Source organism: Heteronotia binoei, chromosome 13 (genome assembly GCF_032191835.1).
Source record: "Heteronotia binoei isolate CCM8104 ecotype False Entrance Well chromosome 13, APGP_CSIRO_Hbin_v1, whole genome shotgun sequence".
Taxonomy (NCBI): Eukaryota; Metazoa; Chordata; class Lepidosauria; order Squamata; family Gekkonidae; genus Heteronotia; species Heteronotia binoei.
Window position 1 is genome coordinate 20,889,112 of NC_083235.1, and position 19,420 is coordinate 20,908,531.

The following is a 19,420-nucleotide window of genomic DNA, read 5'->3' on the forward strand; positions in this document are numbered from 1 at the left end:
TCAGGAAAGGGGAGGGGGAGAAGGAGTGAGTCATGGCCCTAGGAATGGGGTCAGATAGGGACAGAGAGGGCCAGATCGGATGAGGGAGACCCCGCGTTGGAGAGAAAACCACAAGGGAAGTAGACAGGATTAGGAGGATAGCCAGTAACAGAGAGAGAGAGAGAGGAGGAGGAGGAGGATGGCCAGATTCCCACATGTAAATAAACACATAGCATCCCATACACAAGCGCCAAAAACAAACAGACAAGTCCTAGAACTGTATGGCCAGCAGCTATGAATGCACACACAGATAGATGATAGATAGATAGATAGATAGATAGATAGATAGATAGATAGATAGATAGATAGATAGATAGATAGATAGATAGATAGATAGATAGATAGATAGATAGATAGATAGATGATAGATAGATGATAGATAGATAGATAGATAGATAGATAGATAGATAGATAGATAGATAGATAGATAGATAGATAGATAGATAGATAGATAGATAGATAGATAGAGACAGACAGACAGACAGAGACAGACAGACAGAGTTACAAAAGGATTTACACTCAAGTGTGGGAATCAGCAACTTTTTACCATTTAAAGTGCCAAACAACATCAAAATGCAGCCCAAGAGACCAACAAAGAGCCCTTCTAGGAGAGTTCATTTGCAAAATCTGCAATATACAACTTAACATTCCTCCAGAGGAATTGATGTGACACAAGAATCCATGCCATGTCCACAGGCCTAATAAAGGATTTCTTTATTAGGAAATAGCACATAGTAGGTAACACAATAAGGAATATACTTGTAAGTAGGAGGACGTACTGTAATTGTATTAGAATGCTGGCATAAATCTGTACATGGTTCATACTCACATTCCTGGCAACCATTTCCCTTTCTGCAAAGCATCTCTAAGCATCCCTTTAATCCTGTAAAACCCTTTTCCTGCCATCCTCTTCATGTACGGATTATTTCATCATCCCTTCAATATACTTTTGCTTTAAAAGATCTGGTTTTCTTTCTGAAGAGCCAGATATGGTTCCATATTGAGCCACATCCTGTGGTAAAAGTTTAAATGCAGGAGCCAGCATGGTGTAGTGGTTAGAGTATCAGACTCGGAGACCTAGGTTCGAATCGCCAGCATGCCATCGAAGCTTGATGGGTGCCTTGGGCGAGTTGGTCTTTCTCAGTCTAAGCTGCAGTACTGCAGTCCTAAGCTCTGCTCACGACCTGAGTTCGATCCTCAGCAGTAGCTGGGTTTTCAGGTAGCCGGCTCCAGGTTGACTCAGCCTTCCATTCTTCCGAGGTCGGTAAAATGAGTCCCCAGCTTGCTGGGGGGGAGGAAGTGTAGATGACTGGGGAAGACAATGGCAAACCACCCCGTGAAAACTCTACCTCAAAGGAGTTTGGGGAAGATAAATGGATGACCCAGGCTAGCCCAATCTTGGAAGCTAAGCAGGGTCAGATGCAATTGAGAATTATAGGGAATTATAGGGATCTCCAGGGTCATCTAAGAAGATGAAGAAGAAGAAGATATTGGATTTATATCCCGCCCTCCACTCCAAAGAGTCTCAGAGCGGCTCACAATCTCCTTTACCTTCCTCCCCCACAACAGACACCCTGTGAGGTGGGTGGGGCTGAGAGGGCTCTCACAGCAGCTGCCCTTTCAAGGACAACCTCTGCCAGAGCTATGGCTGACCCAAGGCCATGCCAGCAGGTGCAAGTGGAGGAGTGGGGAATCAAACCCGGTTCTCCCAGATAAGAGTCCGCATACTTAACCACTACACCAAACTAGTCCAAACTAGTCCAACCCTCTGCACAATGTATGCAATTCATAACCACCTCCCCCCCCACACACACCCAGTGACCCCAGAAGATGGCAAAAAACTCCAGGATCCCTGGCCAAACTGGCCTGGAGAAAAATTGCTTCCTGATCCTAAAGTGGCGATCAGCATTTCCCAGGGTATGTAAGAAAAGGCCACAAGAATTAAGTATTGATGCAACCCTTCCTGCCCTCCTTCTCATGATCTGCTTAAATTGATGTCACATTCCACCACCAAAATGGAGGAGAGGAGAATGATGTCAGCCATTTTGTGTCTGCACTGGGGAAAAGGGTGGGGTATAACTGCAGTAATATTTTTATGACATCCCCATAGCCCAGGGCTTTGTTTGTAGAAAAACTCAGCAGGAGCATTTGCATACTAGGCCACAGCCCCTGAGTCCAAGCTAGCCAGAACTGCCTTCCTGTGCTTTACTGCTCAAAAAAAAAAAAAAAAGCCCTGCTGTAGCCACACCTCCAGTATGAATATACAACAAAAGAGAAACTTTAGATCTCTTATACACACTTCCCTGGGATGGGTAGTGAGTCTGAGATCAGAGCATGTCCCAGATGGAGACCCAGCCAGATTCTCCTAGGAGCTCAGCTTCTCACTGCAGAAGTTACGCACCGATGGTCAACCCAAATTTGTCTGCTTCAAGAAGAAGAAGCGAATGATGTGCTGCTTCAGAAGAAGAAGAGTTGGGGGGTTTATACCCTGCTTTTCTCTATCTTAAGGTGTACCAAAGTAGCTTACAATCGCCTTTCCCTTCCTCTCCCCACAACAGACACCATGTGAGGTAGGTGGGGCTGAGAGAGCTTTGACTGACCCACCGTCACCGTGCTGGATTCATGTGGAGAAAGAATGGGGAATCAATCCCAGTTCTCCAGATTAGTGCACAGCTCTTAACCACTCCACCAAACTGGCTCAGTGTCAAACAAACTGATCAGAAAGTCATCAGTTTGAATCTGTCATCACCTCGCTCAGTGGCTTTAGTCAAGCCAATGCTTGTGATGTTGGGATAATTGTACTGATCTGCCATTCAGGGTTGTTGTGAGGAATGCTGGATCAGACTGAAAGGCCCATTGAGTCCCAGCAATTTATGACACACAGTGGCTAACCAAATATCCTAGTAATGTCTACCAGCAGCACACAGAGAACCTTCTGTGTTAGGTCTAGGATTGCCAACTCCAGGGCAGGAAATACCTGGAGATTGGAAGGTTGTCCTAAGGAGGCTGGAGTTTGGGGGAGCGAGGGAATCTCTGTACAATGTCACTTTAGAACTTCCGTTTAGGACTGAGCAACTTTTATTTGCATTGGAAGAAAAGTGCCCATTGCTAAGTTCTCCAGAGCAGAAATGAAAGCTGCTTGGCAGTCATATAGGGCTGGCAACCTCCAGGTAGGGCCTGGAGATCCCCTGGGATTACAACTGATCTCCAGGCAATAGAGATCAGTTCCCGCAGAGGAAATGGCTGCTTTGGAGGGTGGACTCTGGCATTATGCCATGTTCAAGTCCCTCCCCAACCACACTCTCCACAGGCTCCACCCCCAAAATCTGCAGGAACTTCACAACCTAGAGTTGGCAACACTACAGCAGCGGTTGTTCCCAGCGAGACAAAAGCAGAGACAAGGACTAAAGTTTCCATCCCCTCTTTTGCTTGCAAAGCCGGGTGTTGGCCAAATGCGACTGAATGCAAAATACATATTGCCTGTCAAATTATATTTTCCCCAATCATCATACATGGATGCGTCTCCTGCCAAGCCCACCCCCAGAGTAGGGTTCCAACCTTTTGCCTGAAGCATTCATTTCTGCTCCTAGAGGATTAGCGGCATTCTTTCCTCGGTGCAAGGTTAGGATGAAAGTGCACTGGGGAAAGGCACACCAACTACGCTGGGAACATTCCTCAGGGTTCCTCCACACACACACACACACACACACACACCATCACCTTCCTGGCACTACTCAACAGACAGCCACCTCTTCCCCGGGCTCTAAAATGGCTGGGTGGAAGTTTCCAGGCAATTCCTCAACTCCCCTCCACACACACACACACACACACACACACACCATGGCATCCAGAGAAGCTTCTCCACCAACCACAACAAGTAGTGCTTGTTCTCAGCCACCCCCAGGCTGCGGCCTGCCTCGTACCCTCTGACATTTTGCGCCTGAAGAAGGAATGTGGGAGGCGCCCGAGGCTTCGGTCTCCTTCTGGACTCCATTGAGGTCAACACAGTCCCATCCGGACTGGGAGTCTCTCTGGCAGGGTTTTCCTCCTCAGGGGAGAAAAACTGTGGAGCTGTGAAGGGACGGCAATGCTGAAGCAACACAGAACCCTGGACCAGCACTAAGGTGGCTGTTCTGTCTCCATTCCCATCTCTTCACACAACTTGATCCATATTTCTTTGAAGTAACAATGAGCTAACTTTCTGCCTGGCAACAGGTAGGGTGCCATCCTCCAGGCTGTGTCTGGAGAACTCCTGCCATTACAATTGATCTCCAGGTGACAGAAATCAGCTCACTAGGTGAAAATGGCTCTTTTGGAAGATGGACTGTTCGGCATTGTACCCCACTGAATTCCCTCCCCTCCCTAAATTCTGCCTTCCCCAGGCTCCACCTCTAACATTTTCCAGATATTTCCCAACCTGGAGCTGGTAACCCTAACAACAGAACTCTAATGCTGCCCATGACTAGAAGCAAGTGAAACACAACAGAATTAAAACAAAACTAGTCGCTCTTATGATGGCACAAGAGCTGAGGGAAAATGTCCTCTCATTAATCCTGTGGCAACAACTGTTCTTTGAGAATTCTGCTATGGCCCTGAGAGGAAATAGCACCTGTCCTTGAAGCATACAACCTAGGGACCAAGTCAGCACATTGTTTATCCTGCTTTTTTTTTTAAGAGACGCATACATGGCTTCCCCTTCCTCCATTTTGCCCTTCCAACAGCCCTGTGAGGTAAGTTAGATTGGGAGAGGTCACCTGGCCAGCAAGCTTCCATGGCAGAGTGAAGATTTCAATCTGGGTCTCGGATGTCAGTCTGAAATTCAGGTAGGGGGTCCCCAACCCCCCCACTTAGGGGCAGAGGATCCCCTGGTTTGGAGGCTCTCCCCTCATTTCAGGGTTAGCAGAAAGGGGGGAGGAAATGTCTGCTGGGCACTCCATTATACCTTACGGAGACTAGTTCCCATAGGGTATAATGGAGAATCAATCCATAGGTATCAGGGGCTGCGGGGGGGGCTGTATTTTGAGGTAGAGGCATCAATGTTCAGCATAGTATCCAGTGCCTCCCCTCACAACACCTCCCCCAAGTTTCAAAAAGATTGGACTAGGGGTCCAATTCGATGAACCCCAAAAGAAGGTGCCCTCTATCCTTCATGATTTCCAGATGAAGGGAAGGGATTTAAAAGATGTGTGGTTCCTTAAATGTGATGGCCAGAACTACCTCTGGTGTTCCATCGTGCTTGTCACACCCTTGCACCTGGCTCCACTGTCAGAACTGGAAGAACTTCAAACGAGGCCCAAGACTTTGTTGCAAAAGTATAGGCGTTTATTGAGAACTACAGAGCTGAAGGCACAGGATAACACTGATATCGAAAGTTAGCATTGGTTACATTATATGCGGTTGGGTGACAGCAATAAAACGATCTTTCACATGGCTAGAGACTATAGTCTGTTTCTCAGGGTCTGTTATCAGTAAGGGAGGATGGAGTCCTGCTGAGAGAGCCTGACCGGCCCGGCTTCAAAGAGCCACCTGCAGATGTTGACCAGAGGCTATCTGTCACCCTTCAGTGATCACAGTTTGTTTTGAAATGCACAGAAATGTTTGTTAGCTGCCGAAGCAAGGTTGCAGGGGTTAGCGCCTGGTTACAATATGGAGTCACATAGGCTAACAGCATATAGGAAAGTTACAAGTTCTGACATCCACCCCCAAAGTCTCCTGGCTCCACTACCAAAGTCCCCAGGTATTTCTTGAGTCAGACCTGACAACCCTACATTCAGGCTACTATACCAGGCTCTCTTTGCTACAGAGCGAGACTTTTCATCATCTAGGCAGATAGAGAATCAGCAGAACTTGGATCTTCTCAGCTGCAGGGGTAAACAGTGAAGGCACTGGGGAGGACAATAATGTGAACTGCCCTCCACCTATATTTTATTTAGCATCCTGTTTCTCAGTTCACTGGCTATTCTATACCTTTCATCAGGGCTTTTTTTTAAAAGCAGGAACTCCTTTACATATTAGCCACACACCCCTGATGCAGCCAATCCTTCTTGAGCTTACAGTAGGTCCTGTACTAAGAGCCCTGTAAGCTCTTGGAGGATTGACTTCATCAGGGGTGTGGCCTAATAAACAAAGGAGTTCCTGCTACAAAGAAAGCCCTGCCTTTCATTCAGCCACCTTGTTTTTGGACTTCTAGCTCTACCTCTTGAGCTCTTTCCCCAGCCTTCAGCCTGCCCCACAAACCTACTTGTCTCCCAAAGAGTTTGAGCAAGATGCAAATTTAAGCCAAACTAATAGCCTTCCTAGAGGCTGGACTGCAAACATTCCGACAGCTTTCTTTCCTCCAGAAGTTGAAATGTTCCTAAATGTTCCATGCCATCTCACCATCTCAGCCAATCAGCAGCAGAGAGACTTCAGTGCCACAAGCTCAACAGACTACAGATCAGCTATATTTCTTTTCGGGAAAGAGTTAAGATACTGCTGACAACCCCCCCCCCCTCCCAATGTCATGTCTCTTCCCCCCCCATCCGGCAATAAAACACAGCTCTATTTCCATTAAAAAAGCCTGGCCATAAATCTCGAAGGCTGTGCAGACATATAAAAGCCGGCTGTGTTGAGCCCTTGGAACCACACAGACATCAGCACAGAGTGCAGGTTTGTATCCACAGGCGGGGATGGCATTGTGGAAGGGTCGGGGGTTCACCCTGCTCTGATGTCAATTTGTATTTCCCAGGACTAGGACAAAATAGGGCATTTGGGACCCGTGAAGTTACTGCAGTACAGTCATATGAGGCAGTGGCCCTACAAAATACCAACTTCTTTGATTCAGCATCTTTGGCCCAGGGGCCAGCCAACCAGCAGGATCCATGCCAAGCATACCAGAGGTGGCGTCGTGACTAGAATAGGAGGCAGAGATCTCCATGGTCAATGGCTGCTAACTATAAGAGAGAAAGGACGTGCCACCAAAAAGCCATGTTTCATTGGCATGCACCTCAACTGGGTTTTTTTTGGAGGGAGAGACTTTGAAAGCACTGGCCTGCCCAATGCAGTCAGGAAGGCTCTCCGTTTGCTAGTGTTTTGCAAACTATACTCAGCTGAATGACTCAAGAGGAATTTTCCACAGGTAATTTAAGAAAGATATAGACAAGCTGGAACATGTCCAGAGAACGAAGGGCAACTAAGATGCTGAGGGGTCTGGAGACTAGGGTTGCCAAGTCCAATTCAAGAAATATCTGTGGGGGTGGAGCAAGGAGACTTTGGGGGTGGAGCCAGGAGCAGGGTTGTGACAAGCATAATTGAACTCCAAAGGGAGTTCTGGCCATCACATTTAAAGCGACCGCACATTTTTAAACACCTTCCCTCCATTGGAAATAATAAAGGATAGGGGCTTCTTTTGGGGCTCATAAAATTGGACCCCCTGGTTCAATCCTTTTGAAACTTGGGGGTGTTTTGAGGAGACACATTGGAAGCTGTGCTGAAGATTCGGTGCCTCTACTTCAAAAAAAAGCTCCCCCAGAGCCCCAGATACCCACAGATCAATTCTCCATTATACCCTATGGCAGGGGTGGCCAATGGTAGCTCTCCAGAAGTTTTTTGCCTATAACTCCCATCAGCCCCAGCCATTGGCCATGGGAGTTGTAGGCAAAAAACATCTGGAGAGCTACCATTGGCCACCCCTGCCCTATGGGAATCGGTCTCCATAGGGAATAATGGAGTACACAGCAGACATTTTCCTCCCCCCCCCCCCCGCTTTCTGATGACCCTGAAATGGGGGGAGGGCCCTCGAACCAGGGGACCCCTGCCCCCACCTGAGGATTGGCAACCCTACTGGAGACCAAGTCCTATGAGGAAAGGCTGAAGGAGCTGGGTATGTTTAGCCTGGAGAGGAGACAACTGAGGCAATATGATCACCATCTTCATGTACTTGAAGAGCTGTCACACTGAAAACAGTGCATAACTGTTTTCTGTTGCCCCAGAAGGTCGGACTAGAACCAAAGGGTTGAAATTAAATCAAAAGAGCTTTCGGCTAAATGTTAGGAAGAACCTCCTGACAGAGCTGTTCCTTGGTGGAACAGGTTTCCTCAGGAGGTTCTTCTCCTTTGGAGGTTTTTAAACAGAGGCTAGATGGCCATCTGAGAGCAATGCTAATTCTGTGAATTAGTCTGATCATGAGAAGGAGGGCAGGAAAGGTTGCAGGAGGTTTTTTGCCGTCTTCTGGGCATGGAGCCGGGATCACTGCAGAAGTGGGGGGTGGAGGTATTTGTGAAGTTCCTGCATTGTGCAGGGGACTAGACTAGATGACCTAGGAGATCTTCCAACTCTATGATTCTATGATAATAAGGTTGCACTGTAACAAATATGTTGCCTAATATGCAAAGGAGCTCCTGCTAGAATTCCACCACTGGCTGGAAATAGGATCCTACAGTGTAATTTTGCATAATTTAATATATTATGTTAATATTTATGCTTGGTTTGGATTTCTGACTGGTTCAAGATTTCTGCAGTTTGAATCTTCTTCCATTGTTGATTAGATGTCCCATTCTATTGATTCTCAATTTAACCCTGTGTAAACTGCCTTGCATCTTCGTTAAAGTGGCAGAGTACAAATGATGTAAAACAAGGCTTTTTTGGTAGCAGGAACTCCTTTGCATATTAGGCCACACACCCTGATGTAGCCAATCCTCCAAGAGCTTACAGAGCTCTTAATAGAGAGCCTAATGTAAGCTCTAGGAGAATTGGCTACATCAGCGGGTGTGGCCTAATATGCAAAGGAGCGTCTGGAGCTTACATTAGCCCCTGTACTAAGAATCCTGTAAGCTCTTGGAGGATTGGCTGCATCAGGGTGTGTGGCCTAGGAGTTCCTGCTACAAAAAAAGCCCTGGTGTTAATAAAATAAGCATTGGCACCAGAGTGCCTCAAAACATAGGTGTGTTAGTACACGTTACACAATCAAAAGAAATTCAGGAAAGGAAAGGGGAGAAATCAGAAACATCCCTACCTCAAAAACATCTTCATCTGGCCGCCGTGCCCCAAGTAAGGCGATGCCCTCAACACTGACAACAGGATGTGCATCTCTCTCCAGGGGCAGTGTCATGGGGTCTTCACAGTCAACACTCAGGGATACATTCGTGCCTTCCACACTCAGAGCAATGCGATGCCACCTGTGAAAGGATGGCACAAGTCAGAAACTTGGGTATCCACCAGAACAGGGATCCCCAATATGGTGTTTGTGGACACCATAGTGGTCATCAATACTTTTCTTGGTGCCACCAAGAGTTTTTAGAAAGAATAATAATAATAATAATTTTTATTTATATCCCGCCCTCCCCGCCAAGGCAGGCTCAGGGCGGCTCACAGACATGGAAAGTACCATGAATTACAATAAATACAATATACAATAAAATACATTAAATAAATAGCTTAATTAATTAAAAGCACAACAGATAAGGTGCTATAATACAAAACGATGTATATCAGATGGCTGGATGTCATTTCAGGATTCAATCTTGTAGGCCATTTGAAAGTGGGTGGGGCTTTTGTTTCAGGGCAGCCACTGGAGATCAGTGGGCTGAACAGATTAAAATAATGTTTTGATGACAGCTGCTATCACTGTGTTGGGTTTCATTCCCTCACCCCTCCTTCCCAGTGGTTTTTTTTTCCCCACCCCTCTTCTCCTTTCCTCTTGAGCTTCCTCTGTGTGGCTGACTTTGCCTCCTGTGACAGCCATTTTGTGGTTACACCCTCTGTCAGAATTCCAAAGGTGCTTACAGGCTCAAAATGCAGGCTTGAGCAGCCTCAGTTTGCCTCGGGACCGTGCAAGGAAGGGGGAGGGCATTGAACGCTTTAGCATCTGTTCGTTTTCATAGCTTGAAACTGAATTTCTTTCTTTCTTATGAGACCAAAGGCAAATTGGGGGGGCGAAGACAAACAATGTGTATTTTAGGGATAGACCAAAATACATGAACTTTGTCTCATCTCGTTGACCCTTGGATGAGGACCTGTGTCTCTCCAGTTCTAGTTCAGCACTCTAACCACTATACAACAGTAGCATGAGCCTTGAATTCTGTGCTCATGTGCCTGTGAACTAAGTTGAACCCTAAGTGGGGGAGAGGGGGAGAGCCTGGAAAGGCCAAAGAGAGAACACAGCCACAGGTGGGGCTCATATATGGTTGGGGGGGGCTTAAATACTGTTGCCATGAAGGTGATGGAGAGGCTAGGTCAGGGGTGCCAAATATGCAGCCCAACGGCTGGATCAGGACCCCAGAAGGCTCCTACCAGTCCCATGAGCAACTCACTGTCATCTGTTTCTTTCTCTCTTTCTCTTGCTTCCTTCTGCATCACAGCTTGCTTTGCCAAGCTTGGTCAATCACACAGGAGCCACAGAGCAAAGCCTCTATTTTCTTCATTGGCTGATCAGCACGTGAAGTTACTTGTGTACAAAAGCTCACAATGCCCAGCCATTTCATGTTTTCCCTTGGCTCTTAGGCTCAAAGCACTGATCATGAGATTTCTGCAATAAATGTCAATAAATCAAAAGTGCTTCTTACAGACATACAACTGAACAGCATAGTCAAGATTGCTATAGCACAGTTATTGTCTCCAGTTTTTGATACAATAATTCAGAGCAAGAGGTGTCAGTTACCAGAAACTGTTCAATAAATGAAATACTGCAAGAATGCTAATCTTTTAAGCATCTTTTAGTTTAAGTTTTTTTAAAAAATAACTGTGTTTGTGTCCTTTATAAAGTTTAAATTCTGGTACCTGGCATTACATTTTATGACACACACGGCCTGGCCCGACAAGGTCTCATTTATGTCAGATCCAGCCCTCATAACAAAAGAATTTGACACCCCTGGGCTAGGAGTTGTGGGTCAGAGAAGATTCAAAGGTCATAATTGAAACACACATTGTTGACACTGTCATATTTATTTACTGATCGCATCTATGCTCCACCCTCTTCGTAAGGATCTCTGGGAAGCACCCACAGGGTAATCCAATTTTACCCTTGTGGAATAGGGCTAAGAAACGCTAGAATGCTAGAAGAACTTCCTGACCATTAGAGCGATTTGTCAGTGGAACAGTCTTCCCCGGGAGGTGGCGGGCTCTCCTTCCTTGGAGGTTTTTAAACAGGGGCTAGATGGCTTTCTGACAGCAATGAGGATCCTGTGAATTTAGGGGGAGGTATTTGTGGGTTTCCTGCATTGTGCAGGGGGGTTGGACTAGATGACCCTGGAGGTCCCCTCCAATTCTAACTCTAGGCCACCCAAGAAGCCTTATAGTCTTTGAACTTGTGTCTCCCATTTCCAAATCCAACAAACAAGCTGCTACAGGTCCTTTGATGTATGGAACTGAACTAATCAGCTGAATCTTGGGCCCAGAGCTTTGTAGTTATTAATCACCTCTGAGATCCTTAAATGCAATCCTAAACAAAGTTACACCCTTCTAAACCTACTGAAGTCGACAGTCTTAGAAAAGAGGAATGCTCCTTAGGACTGCGCTGTTAATCTTGCTTCTTTTTTCCAGCATCCCCAAAGGGTGGGCTAGGCTGGGAAACAGCGCTGGAGAGGGAACACACTAGACCACCCAGGAAAGTGAACGACTGAGTAGGGATTTGAACTGGGGTTTCCCATGACCAAACCCAATACTGTCTATACTTTACCACAGGGTGGCCAACAGTAGCTCTCCAGATGTTTTTTGCCTACAACTCCCATCAGCCCCAGTCAGCATGGCCAATGGCTGGGGCTGATGGGAGTTGTAGGCAAAAAACATCTGGAGAGCTACTGTTGGCCACCCCTGCTCTACCACAATAAAGCAGAAGGAATAAGTAAAGTCTGAGGACTGGCTTGTGAACAAAGGCACTGGAATCGTGGAGTAGAAATGGGAAGAATCTTCCCATCTGGATGCGCTGGAATATAAAAGCCTCATACTATCCACAGCAGAGAGGACGGCCATGTAACAATTCTGATCTATATCTTCGGCAGGGCAGATCTAAGGCAGAGTTTAGCACTTCTAAGCCCAGTGACCTTAGACAGGTGTAACACTGCTTGCATTTGAACTGCTGAAAGCCCAGCCTTTACCTACATAACCAGAATAGCAACCAGGCCTCAGATTCAGCAGGAGCTCACAGGAGCGCAATTCTTGAACCTTTCTGACGGCTCGCCGTCTTCCTCCCCACTTACATTGAATAGTAGGTGCAACTTCATAACAATCCCTGGATTAGGAGAGTGGGCAGCTAGCCAGCCACGAGGGGCTCTGCCATGCCCCCAGGAGCCTTCATTAACCCATGGAGAAGTCTGTGCCACACTTTCTCCACTTCTTATATGATTTTGAGTGGCAGCTGGCTTGCTGGCATTTTGATTGGGGGAGGGGTGACCAAGAAGAGCCCCAGGCGAGCGAGACCTGCTTGGACTAGCTGGATCTCTAGCCAGCCCAGCCCAAGCAGGCCTCGCTCGCCCGGGGCTCTCCTTTCTTGCATTGGTTTGTTTTTGGCTGGGGGAGCATATGCTAATGAGTTATGCTAATGAGCTCTGCCACCGATTTTTCTACAAAACGACCCCTGATAGCAGGTGCCCTGTATGGCTTGGGACCAGGTTATCTATAAGGAATGCCTTTACCCATACGGCCTGACTCAGGCATTAAGATTGCAGGGAGAGACTCTCCTGATTGCGCCACCAAGGAAGGGCAGATGAGAGATGGCCTTTTTGATGGCAGCCCCACAGTTATGGAGTAGCCTCCCTAGAGAGGTGCATCCAGTCCACTCATTTTCAATCTTTAGGAGATGGCCGAAGCAAGTTTTATTTAGGATTGCCTTCAACTTCTATTTCTCTCTCTCTCTCTCTCTCTCTCTCTCTCTCTCTTTCTTTCTTTCTTTCTTTCTTTCTTTCTTTCTTTCTTTCTTTCTTTCTTTCTTTCTTTCTATGACAGCTTGAATTGGAGTTTTTAAATTGGGACTTTTCATAATTGTTTTGTTTATACTGTTTTTTAAAATCTTTTTATATACATTGTAAGCTGCTCTGACTTCTGCAAGGGAGAAAGTTGGAGAATAAATGATTTAAATAAAAAATAAATACATGTGACTTTTCCTTCCTAAGTTGCGGGGAGGTGGGGCTAGGTTCCCTCAAACTGACCCTCACTCCCCTTAGAAGCTAGGAACTAGTTTCCTAAGAGCTGTGTCACTCATGTCAGGATTGAGGCCCACGGGATGAAAAGGGCATTAGCCCAGGGCCATTTTTGTAGGAAAGGCCCAACAGGAACCTATTTGCATATTAGGTCACACCCCCTGATGTCACCATTGTTCCACACAGGGCCTTTTTGTAGAAAAAGCTTAGCAGGAACATATTTGCATATTAGGCCACACTAGGGTTGCCAAGTCCAATTCAAGAAATATCTGGGGACTTTGGGGGTGGAGCCAGGAGACATCAGGGTGGAGCCAGGAACAAGCCAGGAACAAGGGCGTTCCGGACATCACATTTAAAGGGACCGCACACCTTTTTAAATGTCTGCCTTCCATAGGAAATAATGAAGGATAGGGGCACCTTCTTTTGGGGCTCATAGAATTGGACCCCATGGTCCAATCGTTTTGAAACTTGGGGGATACTTTGGGGAGAGTCACTAGATACTATACTGAAAATTTGGTGCCTCTACCTCAAAAAACAGCGCCCCCAGAGCCCCCGAAACCTCCAGATCAATTCCCCATTATACCCTATGAGAATCGATCTCCACATAGAGAATAATGAAGTACTCAGCAGACTCCCCCCCCCCGCCCCATTTCTGGCAACACTGAAGGGGGACTGGCCTCTCTACTCACGAGTTGCTGCCAACTTCTTCAAAGTAACACAGACACCCCATCCCAAGAGGAAGCCTTTCAATCAGCGACTGAAGCCTCCGGAGGTAGAAACGCACATGGTCCTCTGGGGGCGGAGCTCCCCCCCCACCTCCGCTGGCCAGACTCCCCGAGGAGACGCCTGTGGCAGCCAGAGAGAACGCAAGGACTACGAGTCCCAGCATGCACCTTGCGAAAGGAGGCCGGACTGGAGCGAATAGCAGGCCGGCGGTGGGCGGGTCTTTGTGACCCGGAGGAAGAGAGAAGCCTAAAGCCTGCAAGGGAGGAAGGCAGGCAGGGAAAGAGACACCGAGCCGTTTCCCCCCCACCCCCCGGTTCCACAGTTTTGGAGAGTGGGGGATGAGGCTGCTAATCCAGGGGTCCCCCGGCAGGGCGGGGGGGGTGGGAAGCCTAGGCCACACTAGGCTTCCCAATCCCCAGGTCCCAGCAGGGGATCCCCCATTTTTACAGGCTTCTCCCCGCCCCCAGCCAGCTGGCCAGCGGGGGAAACCCCGCCCCCCACAGTCACCATGTAGTTTTAGAGCTCCTGCAGGTCCGTTTTTAAAATATGTGCCTTTAAGGCTGAGCAGGAAGCAGGAAACAGGAAGGGCTTTGGAGAACGGCCCCTCCTTTTGTTTTGCTTTTGGTTTCAGATCAAGTAAAGTTCTGCAGGAACAAGACCCAGCAAGTATTTGTGTGTGAGAGAGAGGAAGGGGGCAGGGGATTCCCTGGTTTGGAGGCCCTTCCCTCTCTTTAGAAAGCGTTGTGGGGGAGGGAAATGTCTACTGGGCACTCTTATTCCCTATGGAGAACGATTTCCATAGGGAATAATGGGGAATTGATCCACGGGTATTGGGGGCTCTGGGAGGGCTATGTTTTGAGGTAGAGGCACCAAATTTTTAATATAGCATCTAGTGCCTCTCCCCAAAATATCCCCCAAGTTTCAAAACTATTGGACCAAGGGGTCCAATTCTATGAGCCCCAAAAGATGGCGCGCCTATCCTTCATTATTTCCTGTGAAAGAAAGGCATTTTAAAAGGTGTGCTGTCCCTTTAAATGTGATGGCCAGAACTCCCTTGGACTTCAATTATGCTTGTCACACCCTTCTTCCTGGCTCCACCCCAATGTCTCCTGGCTCCACTCCCAAAGTCTCCTGGCTCCACCCCCAAAGTCCCCAGATATTTCTTGAATTGGACTTGGCAACCCTAGGCCACACCCCCTGACTCCAAGCCAGCCGGAACTGCATTCCTGTGTTTTCCCACTAAAAAAAAAGACATGCTTTAACCTACCCCCTCAAGGTCATTTTCCTAACCCAATTTACATCCTAGTTACTGCAACGCATGTCCTATGGAACATTTCATTTGTGAGATCATACCAGCCTCTGGAGACTTTTGGAGAAATGGCAGACTGTTTGGGAAAGGGGAAAACAGGAGGAAATCTGCACTTCCAACGTTTTCAGCTAGTACTTCCAACTCTGGATTGGAAAAATTCCTGGAGACTAATGGGTGGAGCCTGGATTTGGGGGAGGAGAGGAGTCTCAGTAGGGTACAATGCTATAGACTCCATCCTCCAAATCAGCCATTTTCTACAGGGGAAATGATCTTGTTCTGCTGGAGATCAACTGTTACAGCAGGAGATCTCCGGGTACTACTGGAGGCTGGCAACACTATTATCTGTAAACCCTCCCAGGTAGGGTTGTCATGTTCCAGGAAGGGTCTGGAGACGTCCCAGAATTACAACAGATTTCCAGATGGTAGACATCAGTTCCCCAAGAAAAATGGCTGCTTTGGAGGGTGGGCTTTATGGCAGGGCTTTTTTTGTAGCAGGAACTCCTTTGCATATTAGGCCACACACCCCTGATGTAGCCAATCTTCCAAGAGCTTATAGGACTCTTAGTATAGGGCCTACTGTAAGCTCCAGGAAGATTGGCTACATCAGAGGTGTGTGACCTAATGTGCAAAGGAGTTCCTGCTACAAAAAAAAGCCCTGATGGCATTACACGATTCCTGAGGTCTCTCCCCTTCCAAACTCCACCCACCACAGGTTCCACCCCAAACCTCCAGGAAATTCCCAACCTGGAATTGGAAGCCTACAAAGTTCTAGTAGATCCAACCCCCTGCATGGCCCCAATCTGAATTCAGGCCACTAGCAGCTGCAGATTAGCTCAAAAAAGATGGAGGGAAGACCCAGCCCCGCATCTACTCATCTGTTCTGATCCTGAGACAGGGCTACCTAGCTCCCGGGTGGGGCAGGGGTTCTCCTGCTTTGAGGGCCCCCAGCCCACCGGCCCACAGTGGGTCAGTGGAGGGGATCCCCTCCCAACGTTGCTGGCAAGATGACTCTATGGATTTCCTGGACGCTCTAGCAATCTGTGAGGAAAACTCTATGGCGGGGGACTTGGTGAGCCTATCCTGAGACCATAACCGTCGATAGCCTTTTTCAACCTGCCCCACACTCACTTCCCATCAGCCAAGTTGACTCTGTGGAAATGAGGATACTCCTCGGGCAGCGGGTGGCCGTGCTGATCTTCGTACAGGAAGACAGGTGAGCGTCCGATCTCTACACCAAGCTGCTGCACTCCCCGAACGTCGTACACAGAAAACAAAAAAGACTGGCTGCCTCTTAGGGCTCGCAGTGTGGCTAGCACCGAGAAATCCACTGGGAAGGGACCGTCTGCAATGGAAGAACACAGCATATCATAAGGCAAGCAAGAGCTCCTGAGGTCCTGTCCTTGGCTCCTACAGCTATTAGGGGTTGTGTGTATATTGTAATGCGCAGGGCTCTTTTTGAGCAGGAATGCACAGGAACGCAGTTCCGGCTGGCTGGGCATCAGGGGCGTGTGGCCACTATGCAAACAAGTTCCTGCTGGACTTTTTCTACAAAAGGTCTGTGTGAAACAATGGTGATGACAGGGGTGTGGCCTAATATGCAAATGAGTTCCTGCTGGGCTTTTTCTGCAAAAAAAGGCCCTAGCAATGAGACACAAGGCACAACGTGCAAGATCCAGAATCCCAAAAGCATTCCTTTAAAAAAAGACTACAATTTTCCAGCTCTCATGGCTACCCAAACAGTCTTTTAGACAATGCCCAGAGAGAGTAAGTAGACAGGAATCAAGATTCTAAAGGGAAGAAGATATCAGATTTATATCCCGCCCTTTACTCTGAATCTCAGAGTCACAGAGCAGCTCACAATCTCCTTTACCTTGCCCCACCACAACAGGCACCCTGTGGGGTAGCTGGGGCCCTGAGAGCTCTCCCAGAAGCTGCCCTTTCAAGGACAACCTCTGCCAGACCTATGGATGACCCAAGGCCATTCCAGTAGCTGCAAGTGGAGGAGTGGGAAATCAAACCTGGTTCTACCAGATAAGAGTCTACACACTTAACCACCGCACCAAACTGGCTCCCCAAAGGACATCTAAACTGTGAGATGGGAATGGTAGAAAATGCCGTCAAGTCACAGCTGACTTACGGTGACCCCGTAGGGTTTTCAAGGTAAGAGATGAACAGTGATGATTTGCTGTTGCCTGCCTTTGTGTCCTGTCCCTGGACTTCCTTGGCGGTCTCCCTTCCAAATACTAACCACTCTGCTTAACTTCTGAGCAATATTCCCTCTAAGTCGTGGAGTCTTGTGAGTGAAAATTCTACTTTGTGAGCTGGTTGCATGAGCTGCCCATCTGTACCCATACTGGTTCCATGAGCTGCCCGTCTGTACCCAGTCCTAGTGTGTCAGGAGTAACTATAAGTCTTCAGCACAGGATGATTCTCTTTTGTATGTGGAGGACCATTCAGGCTTAGTACAGCCTCAGGATGCTGATAGGTCATCTCCAGACTATGGAGATACGTTCCCCAGCAGAAAATGGATTTGTCAGAGGGTGGCCTCTATTGGCATTATACTCCACTGAGGTCCCTGTCCTCCCTAGGCTGCACCCCAAAATTCCCAGGAGTTTCCAAAACTGGTGGTAGCAACCCTACCACCCCCATCCCTGTCGGTGGCCAGAGGGACTCTGGAAACCCTAGAACAGCCCAAGCACAGGTTCATCATCTCCAAGCCCAGCTGTACATTTTACTGGCGGACCTCCCACACCCCATATGTTTTGGACCTTTAGAAAGCACACATTGAGAACTGAATGGGGTCAAGGTCCTGGAACTGTGCAATGAAATGTCCCTAGCAGGAATAAAAAGACAGACAAAAACTGCCAGTCTTTTCCCCCTCTACCAGAGCTAATTACAATAACAGAGTCTGCCAGGGCTTTATTCATAGAAAAAGCCCAGCAGAAACTCATTTGCCTATTAGGCCACACCCCCTGACCACCATTGTTTCACATAGGGCTTTTTGCAGAAAAGTCCCAGCGGGAACTCATTTGCATATTAGGCCACACACCCTGACATCGCCATAGTTTCACACTGGGTTTTTAATGTAGAAAAAGCCCAGCGGGAACTCATTTACATATTAGGCCACACCCCATGGCATCACCATTTTTCCCACACAGGACTTTTTGCAGAAAAAGCCCAGCAGAAACTCATTTGCATATTAGGCCACACCCCCTGACACCAAGCCAGCCTGAGCTTGCATCCTGTGCGTTTCCCCTCAAAAAAAGCGCCAGAGCCTGCAGCTTCCAAATAGGAAAATGCAAGGAGGGGAAGAGTTAATAGCACCCCCCACTTTGTTCTATGGCCCCGATTCAAATCAGCTGCTTTGTAGGCCAAAAAGTACTCTGGGAGAGCCAGTCCTGGTGTTCCAAATCACATGTGGTTTGGCTTTCACTGAAAACTAGGCTATCTTCCCACACAGTCCTTTTCATTCATAAAATCCTTCTCTCAGCAATCAGGTCCTGATAGGCCCTAAGTACTTGTGTCTACTGAAATGTCAGCAGTCAGAAAGGGTTAAATAGGATTCCCAGCAGCCAGGAGTCAGGGATGTTTCATCCTGTATCGTTTCAGAGGGCAGCCATGTTTGTCTTCAATAGAACAGCAGATTTGAGTCCAGTAGAGCTACTGATGAGGGCTTCTCAGACTCACAAAAGCTCCTATCCCCCAAATATTGTTGGCAGGGCTTTTTTTGTAGCAGAAACTCCTTTGCATAATAGGCCACACACCCCTACAAGAGCTTACAGTAGGCTCGGCAAGAAGAGCCCTGTGAGCTTCAGGAGGATTGGCTAGATCGGGAGGGTGTGGCCTAATATGCAAAGGAGTTCCTGATGCAAAAAAAGCCTTGATTGGTGATCTCTAACAGAGGTGGCCAAACTGTGGCTCAAGAGCCACATGTGGCTCTTTTGCACACATTGTGCGCCTCTTGAAGTCCCTGCAACCCCATCATCTGGCTTGGAGAAAACATTTGCCTTTTTAAATCAATTCTCCAAGCCAAGCCAGTCAGCAGTTTGGAGAAGTCATTTAAAGTTGCTTTCTTTTTACCTCTCTCTCCATTTTCCTTCCTTCCTTCCTCCCGTTTATGTCTTGTGGCTCTCAGGCAACTGATGTTTATTCTATGTGGCTCTTATGTAAAGTTAGTTTAGCCACCCCTGGTCTCCACCACACATAGCTTCTTGCATCTCCCACAGCCTGGAAG

At 47.7% G+C, this 19,420-nt stretch overlaps 1 protein-coding gene across 1 annotated transcript in view; it reads right to left on the reverse strand.

The window, feature by feature from the left end:
* COL5A3 (collagen type V alpha 3 chain) overlaps window positions 1–19,420 on the reverse strand; it is a 241,941-nt gene that overhangs the window by 176,691 nt on the left and 45,830 nt on the right. Inside the window, exons 3-4 of the mRNA XM_060253306.1 lie at window positions 16,315–16,528; window positions 9,032–9,194 (exon numbers count right to left, since the gene is read on the reverse strand). Coding sequence (XP_060109289.1) covers window positions 9,032–9,194; window positions 16,315–16,528 — 377 coding nt within the window. The remainder of the gene's footprint in view (window positions 1–9,031; window positions 9,195–16,314; window positions 16,529–19,420) is intronic.